General features: G+C 45.6%; 1 protein-coding gene across 4 annotated transcripts; it reads right to left on the reverse strand.

The window, feature by feature from the left end:
• Nucleotides 1-289: 289 nt before the first annotated feature.
• On the reverse strand, nt 290-22,154 carry arid4a (AT-rich interactive domain 4A). Of its 4 annotated transcripts, none has more exons than XM_083683359.1 (26): nt 22,127-22,154; nt 21,066-21,115; nt 20,492-20,602; nt 18,694-18,759; nt 17,303-17,393; nt 16,175-16,254; nt 15,543-15,640; nt 14,585-14,717; nt 14,128-14,207; nt 13,836-13,912; nt 13,504-13,664; nt 11,633-11,705; nt 11,048-11,142; nt 10,303-10,400; nt 9,800-10,058; nt 9,011-9,330; nt 7,621-7,785; nt 7,284-7,368; nt 7,009-7,195; nt 6,631-6,696; nt 4,776-6,293; nt 4,351-4,455; nt 4,078-4,128; nt 3,358-3,561; nt 2,642-2,788; nt 290-2,410 (listed from the first exon to the last, which is right to left on the reverse strand). In XM_083683359.1, exons 2-26 carry the CDS (start codon nt 21,069-21,071, stop codon nt 2,307-2,309), a joined length of 4,380 nt encoding a protein of 1,459 aa, XP_083539485.1. In that variant the 5' UTR covers nt 21,072-21,115; nt 22,127-22,154; the 3' UTR covers nt 290-2,306. The 4 variants fall into 4 exon arrangements, with proteins under 4 accessions (XP_083539485.1, XP_083539484.1, XP_083539486.1 ...); XM_083683358.1 differs by having other exon boundaries at nt 11,633-11,726; XM_083683360.1 differs by lacking the exon at nt 4,078-4,128 and having other exon boundaries at nt 11,633-11,726.
• Between the last annotated feature and the right edge of the window lie 97 nt (nt 22,155-22,251).

The raw sequence follows: 22,251 nt of genomic DNA on the forward strand, positions 1-22,251 counted from the left end.
ATGTGCAAAGATGATACTGACAGTGACTGGTGTGGTGTTTACAGAATTCCTAATTAGCCTATAGCCAGATCAGAGAGGATTTGATAGGTGGGAGAGACCTTCCTGTAATGTGCAGGCAGCTAGTAGTCAACTGTATTTTATAAAAAAAAAATAAACGACGGGTACAAGATTGGAGTGCTGCAAAGCTTTCAGGAAACTCACTTCTCCCGAAAACCTGTGTGCGCATGTGACGAGATCCATCATGTATACAGACAACAATCATGAACCAAAGACCAACACTACACAAGGAAAATATTTAAAAACTTTATTAGAAATGAAGAGAGCTCTGCTTATTTTACATAAAGATACAATGGCTTTGCTCAGGGAAATCCTAATACCTTCTCTTTCCTTCATCCAGGAATCTATGGACAAACTCACCTTTTTAGCAAGGAAGTACATATTCACAATGAAATCAAGTCAACAAAGCATAAAATGTTCTGAATGGTTCCATGTCACTCTATAGGGTTTTGTTCCAGACTCGCTCTGAAACCCAATGGTTCTGTTTATACAGTCTAAGGATGTATGCTAACTTTTCTAACAACTTGACAGAATAAAGAAAAGAAAAAGGTTTTAATAATATACTGGTACAAAGATGTTTTTAAAAAAAATAATATAAATCATTCTTTACAGTTTGTGTAAAATGTATTTTTCAAATACATGGTTTTGGAAGATCTATGTACAAAAGAAACAATCATAGGAAAAACCCCTGGGCTCGACTTAGTACATGTTCCTTAAGCAACAGTTTTATTTCATTGGTCAGAACTCAATGCTGAAAAAATAAAGAATAGAAGTTTAAATTACAACAAATACAAGTACCAAGGGGAAATCTGAACACAAGGAGAAAAAAAAAAAACTAAATGTAAAGGCCACCAAATTATGGTGTTCCCCAATATAGTCTAATAAGGGGGTACAACTCATGAGGGGGGGGAAAGTGTTGGGCCCAATTGAAAAAGGGGAGAGAGACGTATGTACTGCACAGTAGGGACCCAATTGAAACATCACAGTCAAAATTGGCCTTTAGATGAGCACATGACATTCGTTCAACATCATATTTTCCCACTCTTTGCCAACTGTGGAAGGTTCATGTTTCTATAATTGTAAAAAATACAAAAATGTATCCACTGACAGAATAAATATATTTAACAAGTTGCAAGATACCTTTATTTTACACAAAGTTTCAGGTCTAGAAATCTTTCATTAAATAACTTCACCGCTGTGATATATACTTTTTGAAATTTTCCGTACTAAAATAAAAACTCTGCAATTACATATAAAAAGACAAAATACACTCGCAAAGGAAATTAGTCAACTGAAAACAGTTTTTCCTGTGTTCCACTGTTCAAACCCCCCCCCCCCCCATTTCATTTTTTATTTTTTCACTTCTTTCCTTAAAAAGAGACAACAAAAATAGTTTTGCATAATTACTGTGCTGCCACGCACCTCAATAGTGGAAGACAACAGCTGCAGTTTTCAGTCAACTACATTCCCTTTCGCAATTGGATTTGTCCCACTTTTCCAAAATAGGGCACTCTGCTGCAACGTTTGTACTTTGGCAGTTCTGATGATGGAACAAGTGAACAGAATTGACCTTTTGTTTTTGCAAAACCATGTCCAGCTGGTTAAGGAGTGACCATTATATCAACGCATTAGGGACCCTTTACAGTTTTACATTGTGTTTGCTGGGTTCTGCTGACAGGGAACAACATTATTGATTACTACTGCATGTAGATTGGTCCCGGTGGAGGGAGCCAGACGTGGTTTATTTCATGGTTCTGACAGGAGGGGGGAGAAGTGCCTTGGACTGTTCAAGGATGGAGTCAGAGAGGTTGGCTTGGCTGGGGGGGGGAGGTGTCTCGTTCCTTACATTCAGCTCACATGGGAAAATCCATTTCCTGACACTGCGACATGTGACTACGGCAACCAGGAAAAGTGCTGGAAGTGGGAGTGGCCACATGGTGGATGGGATGATGCTGGGGGGGCTAGAGGACAGTCGAGTGCTTTTGGCCGCTTGCTCTACCATGTCAGTACGAGTGTACAGGGATTCCATTTAGCAAGTTGAAACGTTCAGAACTTCAGATAGAAATGCACTGTCTAGAACTGACATGACTCATCTACATGAGATATACAGCAACAGCTGTTCTATACAGCACATTTCTATTTGCAGTGTTCTGGACGTTTCACCTCACTGGAAATACCCCAGGAGGGCAGCGGGACGCTGGGAAGGCAGAGGCGGGGGTGTGTGGCTGGGGCGGGGCGGAGGCGTGTCATCACCTGCACTCCACAGCCACTGTGTTCTGAGTGGGCGAGGCCGATGATGGACTCATCCCTGTGTCTGAGGAGCCTGATGACGTTGACGCGGTGGTGTGGGACACTGGGAGAAGGGAGAGAGAGGGTTAGCTAGTTATATAGCACACACACACACGTGTGTGTAAAGAATCATTCAAAGCAAAGTATTCCAATATAATGAAATCTATGTACAACCTATGGCATCCTCTAGAACTGGCTTTGACTACCACCATAAAAACCAAGACCTATAACACTGGGTCTTGAGATAAGCCAGAGAGAACCAAAGTGTCCTGTACTGAGGAGAAGCCATCCTTACCTTCTCTCTCTTTCTTCTTGATCCTCTTCCTCCTCCGGTCGATGGAGGCCACCTCAGACTTGAGGGACATGTAGTACTTCCTGATCTCCTGCAGCTTGTCCTGCAGGAAGGAGATTCTCTCCCCACTTGACATGGTGTCCAGCTCATCTGTTCAGAGAGAAAGAGAGCGAAGGAGGGAGAGAGAGGGGTTACTGGAATTATCTCAAGTCAATAATAGTGCATTCAAATGCTCCTCAGAAACTCTGAACATTTAGCACAGGATTTTCCTAGAGTTCCCTATTGGCTGATTCTGATAACCCAAAGAATGGGAATCTCTGAGATGACTTTAAACATTCAGCTAATAGGTCTAAGTGAAGCATATTTTCAAAGAAATTTAGAGATAAATAGTATATTACAATATAATACAAGCTGTATAACGGCTGGTGAAGGTAGTAATTGGAGGACGGGCTCATAGTAATACTTGGAATGAGGAACGGTATGAAACGAGCCTGCCGTGCTACACTACCAACTCAAGCCTTCAGTAACTGATATTAGTCAGTGTGATGACCACTACCACCATGTCTTTTATTCTAAGTCTGTTTTTCTTACTTCGTAGTAATTGTGGGGGGAAATGGTGCCAGAGTACGTCAACGACATGATTGGCGTGTAAAAACACAATCAAATATCAACACAATCAAATAAAGTACATAAAAAGGAATCATTACTAGGTGACGTACTGAGTGGGAAGGTCCACTTGTAGTTGCGCGGGGAGGGGAAGCCCTGCTTGTCTTTGTGCTTGTCCTTCTCCAGGTCTTTACTGTGTGGAGAGCTCAGGCCGGGGGAGCGAGACAGCTTCTGGCCTTTAGACAGAGAGTGTTTGACAGGCGTCAGCTTACTGGACGTGTCCATGACAGCAAGGTCCTCACTGTCACTGCTGTGGCCTGGGGAGGGGAGATGACACACACACACACACACACTTTATTTAGGTGCAGCCCAAACAAGAGAACTGTAATCCGTTAACCGACAATTGTCTGCCATTTATCGATTTTTTGTTGAAGGAAAATTCCAAATGCAATCGGTCATTTTGACAGACAAATGTTGCCGCAAAATAACTAACTACATTTAAAACAGCAGAGAACCTGTGAAAAACAGCCTGTACTTTCAGTCCTGCCTTGCTGTGTGACCTAAACTGGTGCTGTCATGACACATTTGACACAAAATCCATGTCATCCATACCAGTCCCCCCCATAAAAACTCACCATGGGGTGACACTTTACTTTCGGTTTTGCCGAACAAGATGCAATAGCGAGTTCTAATCAAGTAACGTGATTGATCTGTCACTAACTTCTCCGCAATTTCATCTGGGACGATGTTGCGGTCAACTATAACTTCCTCTAATGGTAATTAGTTGACGGGTTGGGCAACCATCCAGTAGTTTGGTTGACAAAGTCTCTGACCTTGGGATGTTTGGATGTGTCTCATCTGGGGATCTTTGGATGTGCCGAGCCCTGATCAGTAGACATGTAACAAATATAACAACGGGTAAAAATGGACCAGATTTTTTTCAACCACATCTGACATGTGGACAGATCAAGATTAATTTTACCGGAACCCCAGACTATAACAAAAGCCAAATCCCTTTAATCCTAAATAAAGCTCAGGGATACCCAAAGCATTTGCACACACACACAGACACACACACACGTCACAGACTAAACTGCTGTGCTTACCTGCTCCATTCTTCTCCATCTTCGATGTTGTGCTTGGCCGTTTCTGGTTGCGTTTCTGCTTCTTGGCAGAGGAGCTGCTATTGCAGTCCATTAACCTCTTTTGACCTGCGGGGCAAGAGAGAAGGTTGGTGAACTCCAATGCTCAGGTCAACAAAAGGGTTAAGCTTCTAGAGAAACATCTATCAACTGTAAAACCCATCACATACAGCAAGCAAAACATGTATAAAACGATTACTATGCACATTATGCTTTGACAAAGGCGCTTTCTCCAAAACGCGTCCGAAAAACAAAACATCTTTGACAGGACCAAGTTGCCACCCAGAACCTCTTTCCTTGATTTATAAAACTATACTTTGCTGCACGACAGGACTGTTTACATGACAACAACAACGCTGGATAACACCTGCATCATGTGTGAGCCCCACCTCTGTCCTTGGTGTCCCTCTCCTGCAGAGACAGGCTGGAGTTGCTGGAGCTGGTGCTGGCGTCGAAACAGTTAGCAGATGACTCATTCTCACAGAGCCCCTCCTGGGACTCCCCCGCCACGCTGTCCACCTCGATGGTCACGTCACTCTCACTCTTGGTGCTGTGGGACTCGTCGGGACTGGGGTCCGAGGTGGGGGAGGGGAACACTCTGGAAGGGGGGGCACCACCGGAGGACGGAGGGTTGTGCGGGGCGTGGGAGACCATGGAGGTGGGTGGTTGAGGCTGCAGGACCTTTGGTTCCCTCAAGCTCATGAGCAGCTCTTCTGCAGAGGGCGTCTTCTCCTTCTCATCCAGGTCGTCTAGGTCCACCTCGTGGCACACCAGCGCCTCAGGGCCTATCTGAGGCATCAGCTCGTCCACAGGGCCCGAGCCTGTGTGATGCTGCTCCGCCATGGGGCCCATACCTCCGCGAGGGGGCTCATCCCGACACTGCACCTCCAGGGTGAGAGAAGGCATCTGCACCTTCACCTCCTGCTCTTTAGCAGCCGACAGGCGCTCCTCTCCCCGGTCTTTCTGCCCCGCATCAGACCTCCTCAGTCGCTCCTCTCCTTTCTGCCCCGACTCGGCTCTCCTCTCCATGTCCGACCTTTTCAGGGGCGAGGGTGTCTTGGGCTCCGGCCTCTTCACAGGCGAGGGCGTCTTGGGCTCTTCCCTCCGGTCTAGACGCACCTTCTTGTCCGGCGTCCTCTGCTCCGTGGCTTTGCGCTTGGTTACGATGTTGCGCTCCTCCCTGCAGAACTCCTCCTCCGTGGCCGAGTCAGTGTCGGAGCCCGAGGGCTCTGGGAGGTGCTGGGCGGGCAGGCAGTGGAGCACCACCATGGGCTCCTGGTCCTGCCTCTTCAGGGTGCGAGAGCAGGGGGACGGAGACTGGGACTGGGTCTGGAGCTGGGTCTGCTCCATCTCAGTGTGGTTGGGAGTGGTGTTGGGGGTGGGGGTGGGAGTTGTAGTTTTAGTGGGCGTTTCAGAGCCTGGCTCCCTGGTGCTCCTTCGTCCTTTAGGCCTAGGGGACCTGTCTGGTGGGGTCTGGTGAGCCAGGGGCTGGGCAGGCAGGACAGACCTACAAGGGGACTTGGGGGTGTCCTCTTCCTTGGGTCTGTCAGGCTCAGGGGACATGGGCACAGCCGCTGCCGCTGGCGGCTCCTCAGCCTTCTCTGGCTCTCTCCTCTCTGGAGGAGGTTTCTCCCTCTCCTCCTCCTCTTCTTCCTGCATCCGGGGGCTGCTAGGCAGCTCTGCCTCTACTGCCGATGCTGCTTCTGCTTCAACTGCTGCTGCAGCAGCTAATGCTGCTGCTGCCACTAATGCTGCTGCGGCTGCCTCCGCTCTTCCTCTCTCCACCCTCCTGTCCTCCTCTTCCTCCTGCTTGCGAGCCGTAGCTGGGTCCGTCCTCTCTGCCCACGCGGGCTTCTTCTCAGGTGAGTCCTCTGATTCGCTGTCCTCAGACGAGTTGCCTGATTCTTCTAAGAGAAGGGGTACCAATAAAAACTTTAATGCATGTCCATTCAAATCTTTCAATAATTATCTATTAACTTCCAAATACAAAGGAGCTAATCCTCTGATGGTTGTCAGAAATCGGACATCATAACCACAGTTACCAAGAAGTTGAAGACTCTGAACCTTCGGGTCAGATAAATCATAATAATCCAGAATGAATGCAGAATTTAATTTCAATCTGACAACATATCTGACCAAACCGAACCTCTGGGACCGTATCCCACAGGTTATGGTACTTCTGTTTAGACTGCTTGTACGGTTACGGACAACAGTATTTGTGTGAAAAGATCCTATAAAACTTACCATTGGATTCCTCCTTATCAGAGTCATACATCCCTGAGGTTCTCCTGGTACGCCGACGAGGGGTCCCTGTAGAGAGAGAGGGAGGAAGGATGGAGGAAGAAGAGAGGGAAGAGCAAAACAGGGAAGAGCAGAAGGAGGGAGGAGAGAGACCCAGTCAACAACTTAATGAGAATAAGGTATCGGGGTTTGCAGAGAACACACAGCATGCTGCCCTCTGGTCTATATACTGTACAGCAGTGGAGGCAGAAATCGGAGGACGGGCTCATTGTACTCATCACACGTGTTTGATGATATTCCCCATTCCATTGCATGCATTACAATGAGCCTGTCCTCCGATTTCTACCTCCACCAGCCTCCCCTGGTATCCAGGTCTCTTACCCTCTCCATTGGGCAGGGTCGATAGGTCCGAGGGCCGGCTGCCCTTGCTGCTGGACCTGCCCTCGCTGCTGGGGGTCTTGGACACACTCCGGTTGGCGCTGGGGGGAGTGGTTCTCATTGGAGGACGACCACGCTTCATACTCATCTTAGACTGCTTGTCCTCCTCCTTCTCTTCGTCGTCTTTGTTCTGGGGAGGGACACCAGAATACACAGGTATGATGTTACTATTCCTAAACAGTCTGGATCAAATTAAGCTACTGAAAGATGTTTCTTACCTTGACTTTCTTTCTCTGTTTCCTTTTTGTTCCACCCTTGTCCACGGGCCAGATGATCCTGTCTGCTTTCACCCACTCATCATACCTGGGGGGAGGGGGTACGTTTATGACTAATATTATACAGATCTAATAACAGATTGCTTCATCCAAATAGCAAGTCTAAGACAGCACTTGGCTACAATGCAAAGTTTTAAGTCTGAAGGGTCGTCAAATGTGGAAGAGCCTACAAGCAGGCACACTGAGAATACTGTCCTTCACAAGACAGCAGATCATAAACAAACATCGAAAACCCCTTCACTCCCCCTGAGTGAGAGGGGAACCCTGTGGTGCATCTCACCTGACGTTCCATCCGTAGTAGTGGACCAGGTAGACAGTCTCTCCGTCGTCAGACTCGGTCTTCTTGATGTTGGCCTCGTAGATTTTCTGAGTCTTTCCTCGGCCATACTTCACCTTGACCTTCGTCCCCGTCACACAGTCCTCGTCTCCCTCCTCATCCTCACCCCTGTGGACACACAGTCAAACAGAGCCTTACAAACCCAAGGAGAAGAATAGTAGCGCTATAACGGTGGCTACTGCTGCATGGGAGACAGGCATCTTTCCCTTACCCATCAAACCGGAAAGGTCAAAGGTTATCAAAAGTTGACTGTGGACATTGATATTGTAACAGAGGTGATAAGAGTGTTTGCACGTTACTACCGAGAAGTTCACTTCCAGCAAAGGTGCTTTTCACTGTCTGTTACTGTTCAATCCAACGCACTGTGGTATTGTTTTCACTAGTTTATGCAAAAGCCAAGTTTCTTACACTACCAATATCACACAGTGAAAGGCAAAGTTTGCTCAACAACATATATTGAGCTTCAGAAGAGAACTGTCTCAAGAGGTCAAAGCCCAAAGGCTCTTTGGCTCTCTGGTCCAGCAACTCAAGAGTCCTGAGCTCCTCTCAGTAGCAGTAGCAGCACAGACAGCGCCTTCAAACCAAGGCCCGCAAATCAGTCAAGAAACGCACTACTCTATCTATCAATGATGCTTTGCACCCCACAAACCAACAGCATACATGCATGCAAACACCAGCAAAATACATGCATGCAGCATGCAAACACCAACGAGGTAGCCCTGTTAGAGGTATACCTGTTAAAAACAGTATAAGAGTTACAAGACTCTACTTAAGTATGCAAAACCATCCTCAAAGATATCATCACATTGGCTGTTTGTGTAAAAAGACTACCCAGTTCACAATATCCATTTATTTAAAGGAGCAGGGCGGAAATCTGCCACCTCTGGCCAACGCGGCAAAACTTAGTTCCAAACAACATCCTCCTTTATAATAACAAACCCCCCCCCCCCCCCCAATTCAAAGAGGCAGCCCCCAGAGATGACAGAAAGGCGAAAATCGGTGAGTCCACTCCTCTAGAACACCCCTGGCCAGTAACAACATGCATCAGGTAGGACACACCATTTTAGAAAGCAAATGAAATACTTCTTTCAAGGGATCTCATTCCCTGATCGCTACCAATCAAACAGTCATTGCAACGATTAGGAAGTTTTTAGAAAGCTTGAATGTTACATCCTGGACCTTTCTAATTGCCCTACATAAGTATACAAGAGGAGCTTCTACAATTAAACTCAAATAAACATCACAAATATAACTGGGGAGAAGGTGGTTAATGTCACCTCACAACATATCGAACCAACAACTCTATCACCATATCAACACCATCCAACCATACCGTTCTCTGGTTCGACTCCTCTCTCCATCATCATCATCCTCCTCCTCCTCATCGTCTTCATCGTCACCTTCCTGCTCCTCATCATCATCCTCGGATTCTTTGTCAGACTCTTCCAGGCGACGACTGCGTCTCTTCCCAAGGTTGTCTCCTCCATCAGAGCCCTCTCTCTGCTCCTCCCCGCTGGTCTCCCCTCCTCCTGGGCCTCCGGCTCCTCCTCCTACACGACTCTCCTCCTTCAGCTTCTCCTCTCTGATCTTCTCCAGCTTGACGGGCTCCTTCCCCTCCACTTTGACGGGGGTGACCGTGCAGCGCCTCCTCCCCTGGAGAGAGAATAGGACAGATTTAGTATGCAGTGGTGGGGGAGAAACACTAGCTGCATCGCAAGGAAAAGCCTCGTAGAAGTCCTAGAGAACGAGGGCCCTGACCAGAAACGACCATCTCAGCTGGCTGTCCGACAGGACAGTCTTCTTAGTATGGAAGGAGGGACCCTCTCCCCTCCAGCAAGACTACTTTTAGACTTCTTAAAGCAGGAGTCTACAGCTTCTGCCTTGGAGAGCTGCTTGGTGTGCAACCATTCATTCATCTGATTCAATTGATAAGATCCCAAACTGGATTGGGGAAAAGAGCGCTGCAGTTAGTTCACACTGACTATGGTATACCACTGAAACCTCAACCTTCTAATTCCCAATCTATAAGAAAGTCTCACCTGAATTGATTTTAATGACATACAAACTCAGATAAGACAAACAGGAAATGACATAAGACAACAGGTCCTTATGAACCACTAACCCTGGGTGAGGAGAGATCCCTGTGCTCCTCCTTGTCGCTCTCGCTCCCTGACTCCGCCTCCTCCTGGACGGGCTTGTCCTCTGGGCCCGTGGACTCAGTCTTGACAGGCGGGGTCTGACCCTCCTTTAGCTCCACCCCTCCAGCAGTCTTCTGGTCCGTTTCGGCGGGTCTGGGTCCAGGGGGCGGGGGGTTGTTGTGGTGGATGGTCCTGAACTGGATACAGGCGGATCTGCAGTACTCCTCAAACCCATACAGATACCTACACACGCACACACAAGGTGACACACACAGACAGAAGTCAGTGAGTACAGAAAGCACCAGCAACACATATGTTTACTACACACATGCAGAAAATGTCCTAACAAGCCACCATCAAGACAATACTCTTGCGTAACACAGGGATATAGTCTGAAATCTCTAATTAAAACTACCCCGGTAACAAGACGTATTGTAAAGTACCACTACCTAGTTACATATCTCTGATCGGAGGGCACAACACCTACTTTCTGTAGGCAGTCTTCACGTTGTAGGAGGCAGCTGAGTTTAGCACTGGGATGCCCAGGTCCATGTAAATCTGCTTCCACACAGAGCCACTCTCAATCTGGAAAACAGCCAGAAACATAAGCAGAGGAATAAATCAGTCATACCAGGTCAGTATATCTCCCCAACAAAAAACTCAGGTCGTAAATCCGGCAACACTGATATCACAAGAATTAAAAAAAAAGAGCATTAATGGTCTACAGTAAACTCATAATTCAGGCCTGTCCTTTTGTTCACCCCATAGCTGCTGATATAACAAACACCACCATGCAGTTCCCTCATGACCTTGCCTCTCTATGAGAAGGCGACAGAGGCTACGTTTCTGCTTACAGAGCAGACAGGCAGCAGGCAGGGCTGGTGAGAACAGGTTGGTGACAACAGACCAAGAGACCTGACTGTCTACTGCAGCAGCGAGGAAGAGAAGGTGGGAGGGAAAAAATGAGGGGGGGGGGAAGAGAGTAAGAAGCAGAGGTGGAGAGAGGGAATGAGCGAGAGAGGGGAGAGCATTTGAGTGTTGTATAGGCAGAGAGCAAAGGGAAGGGGAGAGAGCCGAGCGAGAGAGACAGATGGAGAGCAGAAGAAAGAGCGAGAGAGAGACAGGCCAGGGCAAGAGGGAGGAGAGTAAGAGAAAGCAGAGAGAGAGAGAGAGAGACAGATAGAGAGAGAGAGAGAAGGGCAGATGGAAGCGATGTGTACAGATGCACTCACTTTATCACAGCCCCCTGCGTGGTAGACTAGCCGGAAGAGCTTGAAGAGGTTCAGATCCTTGTAGCCCAGAACAGGGGGTTTGTTAATTGGTGTCCCTGTGGAGAAGAGAGAGGCCAATTAACATCAGAGAGAGAGGGGGGTGAGAGAAGGGGAAAGAAAGAAAGAAAGAAAGAGAAAGGATATTAAGACATTCATATCACAAAGTGTTCCTCCGGTTAGAAAGAGAGAGAGATAGATGTGTGATATAAACCTGCAGTTCAATCAAGTGAAGGATGGGTAATCCTTCAAGGGTGGTGATACCTTTTGAATCATATCTGGAGGATGTTCTTATGTGACCTGTATATGACCTCTACTGTTTGTCATTGAGACCATAAATGAAGCTGTGCTGGAATGAATTGAATGCAGTGGAGGTAGAAATTGGAGGAAGGGCTCCTTGTAATGCATGGAATGGAATCAGGAATGGTATCAAACACATTCCGTTCAATGCATTACAATGAGCCCGTCCTCCGACTTCCACCTCCACCAGCCTCCCCTGATTGAATGCAGCAGTGTGTGTGTGTGCGCGCGCAGCGGGCTGAGACTCACCTCTGTCCTCCATGAACTTGTACAGCTGTTGTAGGAAGTGATCTCTCTCCTCAGGGTCCGCCTCATCCTCAGGCTGGGGAGGGGAGGAAACACGCTAGTTATGAAATAAACAAGCAAAACTAGTCACTGTCAAATAGGGCTGGGTGTTGGCAAGGACCTCACAATACACAGCAGGGTTCTCCCCAGAAATGGAAGAGTGGCACTGCACCATGCTGTGAACTTGGCGGCAGCGCCACTCTGTAAACATTTCAACGCAAATTAAACTACACACATTATATATATATATATATATATATATATATATATATATATATATATATATATATATATATATATATATATATATTTAGGAATGATGGTTACTCTATCTTTGATCTCCAACAAACAAATGAAAGCGTTATGATGTTCCTCAATGAATTCAGCGTTTTATCTGTATTTTTTTTGCTCATTTTAACATGAATACACGTGAGTTGGGTGATAATGCAATTCAGCGCTATGCTGTTCAAAACTCCTGGGGAGAACTCTGCATGTGTGTTACGATACGATACAATACATATAGCGATACTCCACATATATTTACTGAAAGGTTACAAATGTAACTGAACATTTTATTGCACAGCCCTACTGTCAAAAGCTCTACGAAAGTGGTACATGAGACACAAACAGGCAATGGATAAACCAAAGAGTAGAATTCAAGGACAAGTGTGAATAATATAGCCTATCATTCATACTGATAACATCTCAGAGACTGTTGTGACAGACGTACCCAGATCATATGGGCCAACAGAATGATGACTGACAGAGTATCTAAATAGCTTCATGCCTCTAAAATTAAGGAACTAGAAAATGCATGTCAGCCATGCTCATCATCATAGGCGACAAGGCAATCATCCCAATCATCCCAAAGCCCCCTGGAAATACAGGTTATGACAAATAAACACCTCTACTTCAGGGGAGGCTGGTGGAGGTAGAAATCGGAGGTCGGGTTCATTGCAATGCCTGGAGTGGAATGAGGAGTGGTATCAAAGTTCTATTAATTACAATGAGCCTGTCCTCCTTTCTACCTCCACCAGCCTCCCCTGCTCTACTTCTATCAACACTAGTACAGAGACGTAGCTAACCCTAACCACGCTAATCCTCTGCTACATCCAGCTTGTCCAATGCTCAAACTACACTATCACTGAGACATGCGTCATGAGAGCCCATTCCACCCTGTTGTAGAAGCACCGCTATTATGACTAGCAGAGGAAGAAGAAGCATCAAAAGGAGGGGAGCGGCTCTGGCCAATAGGAACAGGCTGGCACGCCTCCTTCCTGGCCGCCAGCCAATCCCCACACAGTTCCTCTTCTGAACACTAGGAAGCACTAGCAGCGGGGTTGCTATGGGGACGGAGTCGGAAGCCACACGAATGGCCATTTGTCCAAACTGTGGGAGCAGGAAGAATGAACCATTGTTGTGTTGGGGTGGGGGTTTCCCACACGCTGGTCGGCTCTATTCACACTGTGGCTCAATCAAGGTGGCTCAACCACAAGATGTCACAGAGTGGGAATGCCTGGCACACGGCCAACTTTATTGACACGATCAGCGTACAACGGCTTAGGTGTTTTGCCTACACATCACTGAGCTGGCTCTCTACTAGCCCTCAGTCAGTGTTATGTTTCAAAGAGGGCAACAATACGATTCCCCCTTTTCTCAAAGTAAATAGCAGAAGCCTCAATAACTTAACAAGCAGGTTTCTCTCAATTCATACTGAGAGAAACATCAGTAATATCCAATGTCCAACAACAGCTCAAACTGCTCCTCACACACCAGAGTCTAAAAGGAAAGTGATTTGAGAGTAAAGGATTAAAACAACAATGGCAGCGCCTCACCTCCTCCTTGGTCTTCCTGCTTTCCTTCTCCTCCCCTCCGCTCTCCTTTCCTTCTGTGTCGTCCTCATCGCTGCTGGACGACTCCAGGATCTCACTCATGTCCATCTTCCAGCTGTCGGGGACCAGCTTGGTCTGCAGGAAGTGCAGCGCCCCTTCGAACCCTGGAGACAGGTAGTGGACAGGAAGGAAGAGCAGGGAGTTAGAGCTCAGAACTGCCATGATATTTCCTGTCCAGTCACACTGACCATCCTATGCAGAGTTGAACTCTGTGTGGATCCGGGACGTGTGATGGAGCAGAGAGTGCAGTGCAGACTTTGGCGAGTCTTCCTCACCTTTCCTAGAGGAGAACTCTGACTTGGAGATGCTATCCATGTCCACCTCATGGATCTCTTTCCTCACCACAGCGAGACTGAGGAGAAACGAACACGCATGTAAACACTGTGCCCTCATCTTAAACAGTCACAAGCTCTGAGAGGACTGCAATCACAACAGTAGACTGTGCATATGCACACAGCCCCGTGGACAGGACATGCAGGACAGAGAGGAAAACAAAGCACAAAATATTAGCAAAATGACATTTCTTGTTTCGTACATGACACGTAAGGAGATCGCAAAAATACTTACAATTTAGAGTCTGCAAATGATCGGACTAAACATTGGTCCTTTTTGACATTCAGCTCATCATTGCAGCTGGGCGACACCACCTAGAGACAGTGAAGAGGAGGAGTAAGGAGCAGGCAAATAGCTCGACACGCTGACTACACATCTCAATTTGGGGACAAGAGAAGTGCAGTCAAATCTAGTAATATAACACTTGACTGATCTGCCCATCTCAAATGGACTGTGGCTCACAAACGACACACTATTTCGCTTGTAGTGCACTTTGGGTCATTAGACTCTTATTCCGAAACTTAGAAATCTAATATGATTGGATTGGTCTAAGCAAGCTTTTCATTTCATTGCTTTCGCCGATCAAGTTACGTTAGATCAGTGATTTCTTCAAGGAAGGAAGGATATATTTTAAGAGTTCTATAATAGGTCCTGCGTCAGAGACAGAGTGTTTAACAGGGAAGTGACTCACCAGTGCTAAGTACCAGGATGTGCGGTCCGTGCCAGTCTGGACGCTCACCACCTTTCCTAGGAGGTTATCATTTAGCCTCCTCCTGTCGTCCTCGTCACTCTCACTGGATGAAGACTCCTTCTCATCGTCCGCACTGAGGGGGACAATAAGGGGAGGGGATGGTCAGAGAGGGCATCTATACAGCAGGGGGGGCTGGTGGAGGTAGAAATCGGAGGACGAGCTCATTGTAATGCATGGAATGGAATGAGGAATGGTATGAGGAATAGCATCATTCGATTACAATGAGCCCGGCAGATCTACAGCAAGCTCAGAGGCCTAAAACACCAAGTGCAGTTCAACGTTATGTTAAAAGCAATTAAATTGTCTAGCTAACATGGCAACCTATAGGCAAGTTGAGACAACCATTTCTAAAACAAATGGGTGACCATTAAACCTCGGGAGCAATCATCTACAATAGAGATGTAACGTTTTTGTTCAATCTGATCTTAATTGGTCATGGGTCATCTCTAGCCAACCATATTAAAGACCATGTTCCAATGCTTTCCTTTTTCCCCTAATAACTAAAGCATCTCCGGAGTACACTCACTGAAGGAAAAACATACTGGCTAAAGAAAGACATGCTTGTTAAAACAGAATATGTCTAACAAAGCAAGGACAGCACTTGGGGAAGCCACACAGCAAACTGCAGGTCAACATTGAAGGGTTAACGCCAATGTTTTGATTCCATTCCTCATATCATGCATTACAAGGACTCCCACCAGCCTGCCCTGGCCTGGCACATACATACTGTCCGGTACAATCCACTCCTGATAAGCATGCACCAAACCAGAGCATGCCCTTGAGAGTGTGATTGAATTGGGACTCGAAAAAAGCATAGCCCTTCAATTGAGTTTGCACTTCTCTGAAGGGCACTTCCCAGGAGTACATGAGTGAGTATGGTTGACTGTGGTCAACTCACACATGCTGCGATGATCTCCTCCCTCCACGGTTCGACTTCTTCCCGATGACGGGGGTGCCGAAGTGTTCAGGGTTGGTCAGGGGCAGCTGGTCCAACGTCTACACAACAGAAGAAGACTTAAAATCAATGGATCAAAAACATTTAATGTATCATTTAGTTATACAGGTAGCACTGAGATTAAAACATCCCTTTTAGAAGACAGACCAGTTCCAAATGTGGCAGCAAGCTAAATTACTTTCTATCATGCGGAATGAGGTATTGGCTGTTCCCTCATGAACTGTTATGTGTTTTAATGTGCTTGTATGTGCTCATTATCATTGCCTGTATGTGTCCGATATCACAAAGTTCCTTAAGGAAAGTTATTCTAATCTTCTCTCTGGCTGTGGTCCAATTCTCTAGCCTTCATCTTAATGCTTGTTCACATCCAGTCATGGATTTTGAAGCGTTGGATTTGTGTAAGCATGGGTTAGAAGGAGTTTACGCCACGTTTCTTACACCAATCCAGTCATTTTAAACCCATAGGGGGGTGGGGGGGGGGGTCGAAGGAAGGCACGCTTCAGGAGAGGGGAGGAGAACAGAATTCAGGGAAGGGAAGTTGAACGGCTGAGAGCTTAAAGAAAGGACCTCCTTACCTCGCTCTCGGCAAAATGCCTCTCCCCCTTCAGGCACAATGATGTCCTTCGGAGTGTCTTCTCATCACCGTCATCAAACACTGGAACACAACACACGTTTAGCTACAGACAGAGAGAAACTGCTGCTCTGCTTCTATAATAACCATTTCAACACAGCAGTTTTAGATATATCAAATCAAACATTATTCATATAGCTACATTTCATACATGGGTGACACACAATGTGCATTACAGAAAGGATTAATAAAAACAAATGCTGTGATAATGCAAGAAACTGCTGCCCTGTTCATATTATAACCATGTCAAATATAAACAGTGAGATATGAGGCTGCCCAAGGATCATAAACAGTATATAGGCAAACAGTGATGCTAACCATCAGGCAATTAAGAGAAAGGGACAAAAGCAGCCGGCTGTATGTGGTTAACGATTGCCAGACCTATGCTGTGATAACAGAGCCTGTATCTAGGTATGAACGAGCTTCAGCAGACTCCTCTGTCTATCACTGCCATAACACAGATGAACGGCTAGACAACGAGTCAGGGTTCAGTTTCTCAAAAGCTTAAAACACTGGTACATTTCTATAACCTGGCCGCAAAGCCGCGAGAGAGTAACAATTGTATAACTTTGCAGGTCTAGGGGAGGAGTGGGCCTGGATGTTCAAAAGAGATAAGAGTACTACTTTAAATAAGAAGCTTTCTGTAAACTAACCCCTGAAGGGTTGGGTAAAGCACATCCAGATCTGGGACCAGGCTAGTGATGTCCTGTGTGTTCCAGATACACAGATTCTGCACAGATCAGCAGCTATTTACATGGCCTGGAGGCTACAGTAGCTACAGCACCTACGTTACAGTAGCTAAAACAACCCTAATGTGAGCAGAACCTGAATCTGCACCTCGAACCAGGGTTCCTACACATTTTCCATTTAAAAAATATTTTCCCAGACCAACATTCAGACTGCTTAGTTGATTTGTGTTTCGGCACAAATGTATGTGTGTAGTGTGACGTAACGCAACAACGTAGATCTGTATAAATGTTATGGTTCTGTACTTTTCCAGATCTGTTAATAGTCAATATTTTATTCCAGACATGGGTAAGAACCCTGAGGAACAGACTGTAGCTGTACTTACCCACTGTGTACCAGCTGGCGTCTGTGAGTTTGTTGATGACAGCCTCACCGTTAACTCCCTCTGTAGTCTTCACCTCCACTGTGGAGCCCACCTGCAGAAACACACACACACGCACACACGCACCAGGTGATCAGGTACCTCATATCAAGGACAAGATTTCACATAGTCATTTTGTGTTTTTAAGGACTCTTGGAGGATTAGCATACAATGGAATAAAATAAATCTTAACAATTTTTTTTTTAAAAACACATCATATTCAGTGATGTATACATCATATTCAAGTATTGATATGATCACATTTGAGTATTTGTAGGATAAGCAGTGAGAGGGCAGACTCAGGGATCTGCAAATCCAGGTGGAAAGAGTGCAGGTATTAGCTCCACCCATCCCTACACTGACATATCTGATTTCGGAGGGCTGGAACAATCCCCAGCAGCCCCAGTAGGACCCCCCCCCTCAACACCCAGGACCCTAGCACCCCCAGAAGGACCGCAGCACCCCGAGTAGAACCCAGAACTGTAGTTGGAGACAGTAGCCTTTTCTCAATTGTAAGGAACATGACTACTCACATCCTCTCCTCCGTCCTCCACTCACATCCTACTGAAAACGCATTGGAGGAAAAGATCTAGGTCCCTCCCCTTACATATCCTCCTCCAATGCTTTTTTTAGGACGAAGTGAGTGAAGGACGGAGGAGAGGACGTGAGGAGTCGTGTTCCTAAAAATTGAAAAGGCTATTGACTCGGTCCTTGATTTCTTTTCTCCATCTCTCCTCACTTCTTTCTTAAAACACATTGGAGGAGAACATCCAATGTCCCACCTCTTTGACATTATCCTCCAATGCATTTTGAGAAGGAAGCGAGGAATAGAGGAAAGACTATTGGGAAGCAGTGCTAGAGCAGCAAGAACCCAGGAACAGGAAGGGTTTATATTGTAACTCATATTAAGACTTCTCTTAACACGGTGTATTAGTGTGTCTAAGCAGAGAAAACTCGTGTGTGTGATTCTGGACAGTGAAAAGGGAACATGTACGAAACCTCTCAAAGGAAATGAAAAACAAAGACAGGAAAAAACACTGAGACCAATTCAAAACTTTAAGGAAGTATAAGCATTTCATGTTTACTTGAAAATTAGCAACAAACTTGCGCAACTCCGCTTAGAATCGGTACATCTTGTGACTATTGCTATTAGGCACTACACACAGGAAGTTCACGTCAACAATGTTTTATCTGGAGAAACTGTTCTTGTCCTGTATGACATGTTTCTATTGGAACAGCAGTCAGCAACATGGGTAATATCCAACATCACTGAATCTATAGAATATGGAAGGAGCTAATGTTTTATCTTTTTCTTCTCAATGATGATAGGATGTGTGCGCGCAATTCCCTCTTACCCTTAGTGGTCCTTTGACCTGGTCATCTTGGACGACTTGAGAGGTGGTCTCTCCTTTGAGCATTACCTGGGGAAGGGAAAGGTGAGAGGAACATAGAGAGAGACAGAGAGAGAGAGAGAGGCAGAGGAAAGAGAGAGAGAGACAGGCAGAGGAAAGAGAGAGAGAGAGAGGCAGACAAAGGAGAACGAGAGATGGGAGAAAGAGACAGTGAGAGAAAGGAGAGAGAAAGTTAAGGGGTTTAGTCAAGCGGAGGTAATCCAGTTATGTAACAGTCAGACACACACGGCCCATCCTGACCAGGTGCTACGATGCTTACAGGTGAGCTCTCATGGGCAGGGTAACACATGGCATGCTGCCAGGACACACACACACAGCACTGAGCCAGCAGGGAGATTAGTACATACACACAGATCATGGGTGAGTTGTCCTTAAGCTTCATAGCACTAGGATCATCTCAAGTCCATTGTGGGCAATGGAGGAGATATGAACCAACACTCTGCCTTGATCAATAATGGTCTAACACTCGATCAGAGGCTTATCAAGACTCTTTTCTCCCGTGTGACAAATGACCCAACAAGCTAGAACACGTTGGAAGCCTCACAGTTCTCCATGTATGTTCAATGTAACTAATGTGACACATATCCTCAATGGGACAATCACAACAACAAATCCAACACCATGGAAGGATGATAATTAGTAACAAAATGACCAGGTTTGTCATAACCATGATCTGTAAACTCATTGTTTCTCCATTGTCCTGCTCATCTCACTCTGTGGAGAAGGTTCAATGGGGGCTACCTCATCTCAACCAGATCAATGAAACAATCAGTCCAGGGGACTCTCTAACATGGCCCTGGCCCTGTGACAATCATTATGGGCTAGCTAGGCAAAGGAGAATAGTGGAGAATACAAGTCACAATGCTGCAACCGAACCTAGTGGGGGGTTGTCTGATCTTAAAAACAATGGACACCAATCTGCCCTGATCTACCTGCAGTTTCACTGGGTCAGTATCTCTGTGCCAACATTTCCACGGCAGTTCTTTAGGGATACAGGTAACAACGCACACATATCAAATGCTTTCCCCACTGATAGATAATATGCAAAGAGGTTCCAAACAATCCTGTGTTTACACTGAAAACCCACGATACAATGTACACTTCTACCCAGTGTTTATAACAAAGCCAACAGACAAAACCCAATACAGCTAATACATACTGACCAAGACAAAATACCGGCTGATTGTATACAGATATCAGGCTAGATGATCTAAATTCATACAGAAATCAGGCCAGAGCACCTAAGCATTCAGGAATCACTAGTGTTTAGGGTTCTTATGATTATGACTTAACTGTTTGTAAAGTGTCTGCCTGATACACGTATTTATGTTAGAAAGTGTCTACCTGATACAGTTGTTATGTGATAGAATGGCTGATTCTTCCTGAAACAAACGGTTCACGGAACAAGTCCATACTTGAAAGATGTCACTGGCAAACATAATATCTAGAGATAGAGATGGAGAGGGTGGGCGGGGCTTTCTGTAGCAAAACTGCTGTCCATGTAACCATATTCCAATAGAGTGCGTCTTCAACCATTCAATGTCTACCTAGCCTATTTTCGATATAAACAACATCTCTCTGTAGGTTTAGACAATTCTTGGTGATTTAGGCAAGAACATGTACTTGCAGATGGAAACTACTGAGAGATACAAATTGGGAGAAAACCACATTAGACTACCTCTCTTATTCCTTACTTCTGTAAATGGGGGCAATATTAAGGTTGTGTGGTGCTCACTCTTACCTTAACCTTCACCATTCTTTTAACAGTCTTGATTTTGGCCTCACAGAAGGCACCTCTGTACTTAGCGCTGACATCTGTCCCTACGGTCAGGTAGGCAGGCTCGTCCGCTGCCTGAGAGAGAGAGAGAAACAAACACATCACAATTAGTACTGTAATCAGGATAAAAACAACAACTTTGGCTCTGAAGGTCACTAATGAAAGTAATTGTCCCAATAGCATTAATGTAAAAAACATCTTCCTTATGTAAGATAACAATACAAAGCTTCACTATGTGTTTTCAACTCAATAAGACTGCAGTCTGCTCCATTTTGAAAAGAGGTCGAGTACTGGGGAAAGTGGTGTGGTTGATCAATAGTGAAATGTAAAACTTATCCAAACTGAAGTGATATGGAACATCATGTATATGTTTGACATTTGTAAATACTGTACTGACAGACCGAAGCTGGCACATGACGTTGCCAACCACGAAGCCTGCCAGCCAATTTTCTTTACCCACAATATCTTGCAAGCTCAGTGAAAGAGGCGTCGGCTTCACTCACTGCTGTTTTCAACTGAGGTTAGCCAACTGACTTACCTTCATCGTTGAGGCTATTTGAGGGAGTCCAGCTCGATTGGTTTTGATTGCTGGAAGACAGAATAGGAAGTACATAATGTTATGGATACATAGATCTATGGGGCATGAGGGGAAACTGTCGAAAATTAATAAATATGCTAACACAGGCTAACGAACTAGCCAGCCTACTTCTAACGCATTCTTTTCAAGCTCGATGCAGCCCCCTCCCTCCAGATTTACAAAAAAAATGTGTGGCTGCTTTAACTATACAGCTACGATGTTTACTAGCTCAAACAAAATGAAAATTGGAGAAAGACTTTTTAAAGGGCATGTTCAAGTTCTGTAATGTCCAACGTTTGCAAATTACAAGGACGTTGTACAGACCAGGGAACACAAACAGAATAGTGCGTGTTCTCCTTCCCGCTTTGCTCGCAATCTGACTGTGTCACGTCGCCATCATAGCTCGCCGTGCTGCACCATGTCAGAGGGGTTCATTACAAACTGCTTGTGAAATACACACAACAGCTGACTTCAAAATGTGTGCTACAGTATTCACATAGAAGTATGTTTCAAAACAACGAGAGTGTGTAAATATTTTTTTGGTTTTTTGGTGTGGGCAAAAGAACGACAGAAGATTACTCTCAACTCGGGAGCTAAATTTAGCTAACCAGTCAGCTAACTACCCATGCTAACCGAACAGTTTCTCGATATGGCGATTTAAACCGCCTGACTAGTTGTAGAGTTAGCCAGCTAGTTCCAGTAGAACATATCAAGCTGAGCTTTTCTTTAGGATAAACGAGAATCGGTGAACGACGATAAAACAAAAAAGTATCTGGAGAAGAATTATTTATTTATTATCCAGTTCCACAAAAGGCGCATACATTTCTTCACTGCAAAAACAAGCCGACTGGTCACTGCCATTCAATTCCAAACCACCTTAATATTACACTGAAAAACAACGGGAAATTGAGCCACGACCTATCCATTATCTAACGGAATATGTGTACAGTTGTTACAGTAAACTTGAATTATCAAAAGTTTGTGTTTCATTTAAAAAATATATGACATTTTTTGCTACTTACATGCAACGACGCGACTGCTCGCCACTTGCTAGGGTTGCAAAGCAATACACGAATAACAAGCTGTTGAGCCAAAGCTGTGTTTCTCGGTATCCGATTGGCTGCCGTGACAGCGGTGGTCGAATCTA

The sequence above is a fragment of the Argentina silus genome (assembly GCF_951799395.1).
Source record: "Argentina silus genome assembly, chromosome: 13".
NCBI classification, from domain to species: Eukaryota; Metazoa; Chordata; class Actinopteri; order Argentiniformes; family Argentinidae; genus Argentina; species Argentina silus.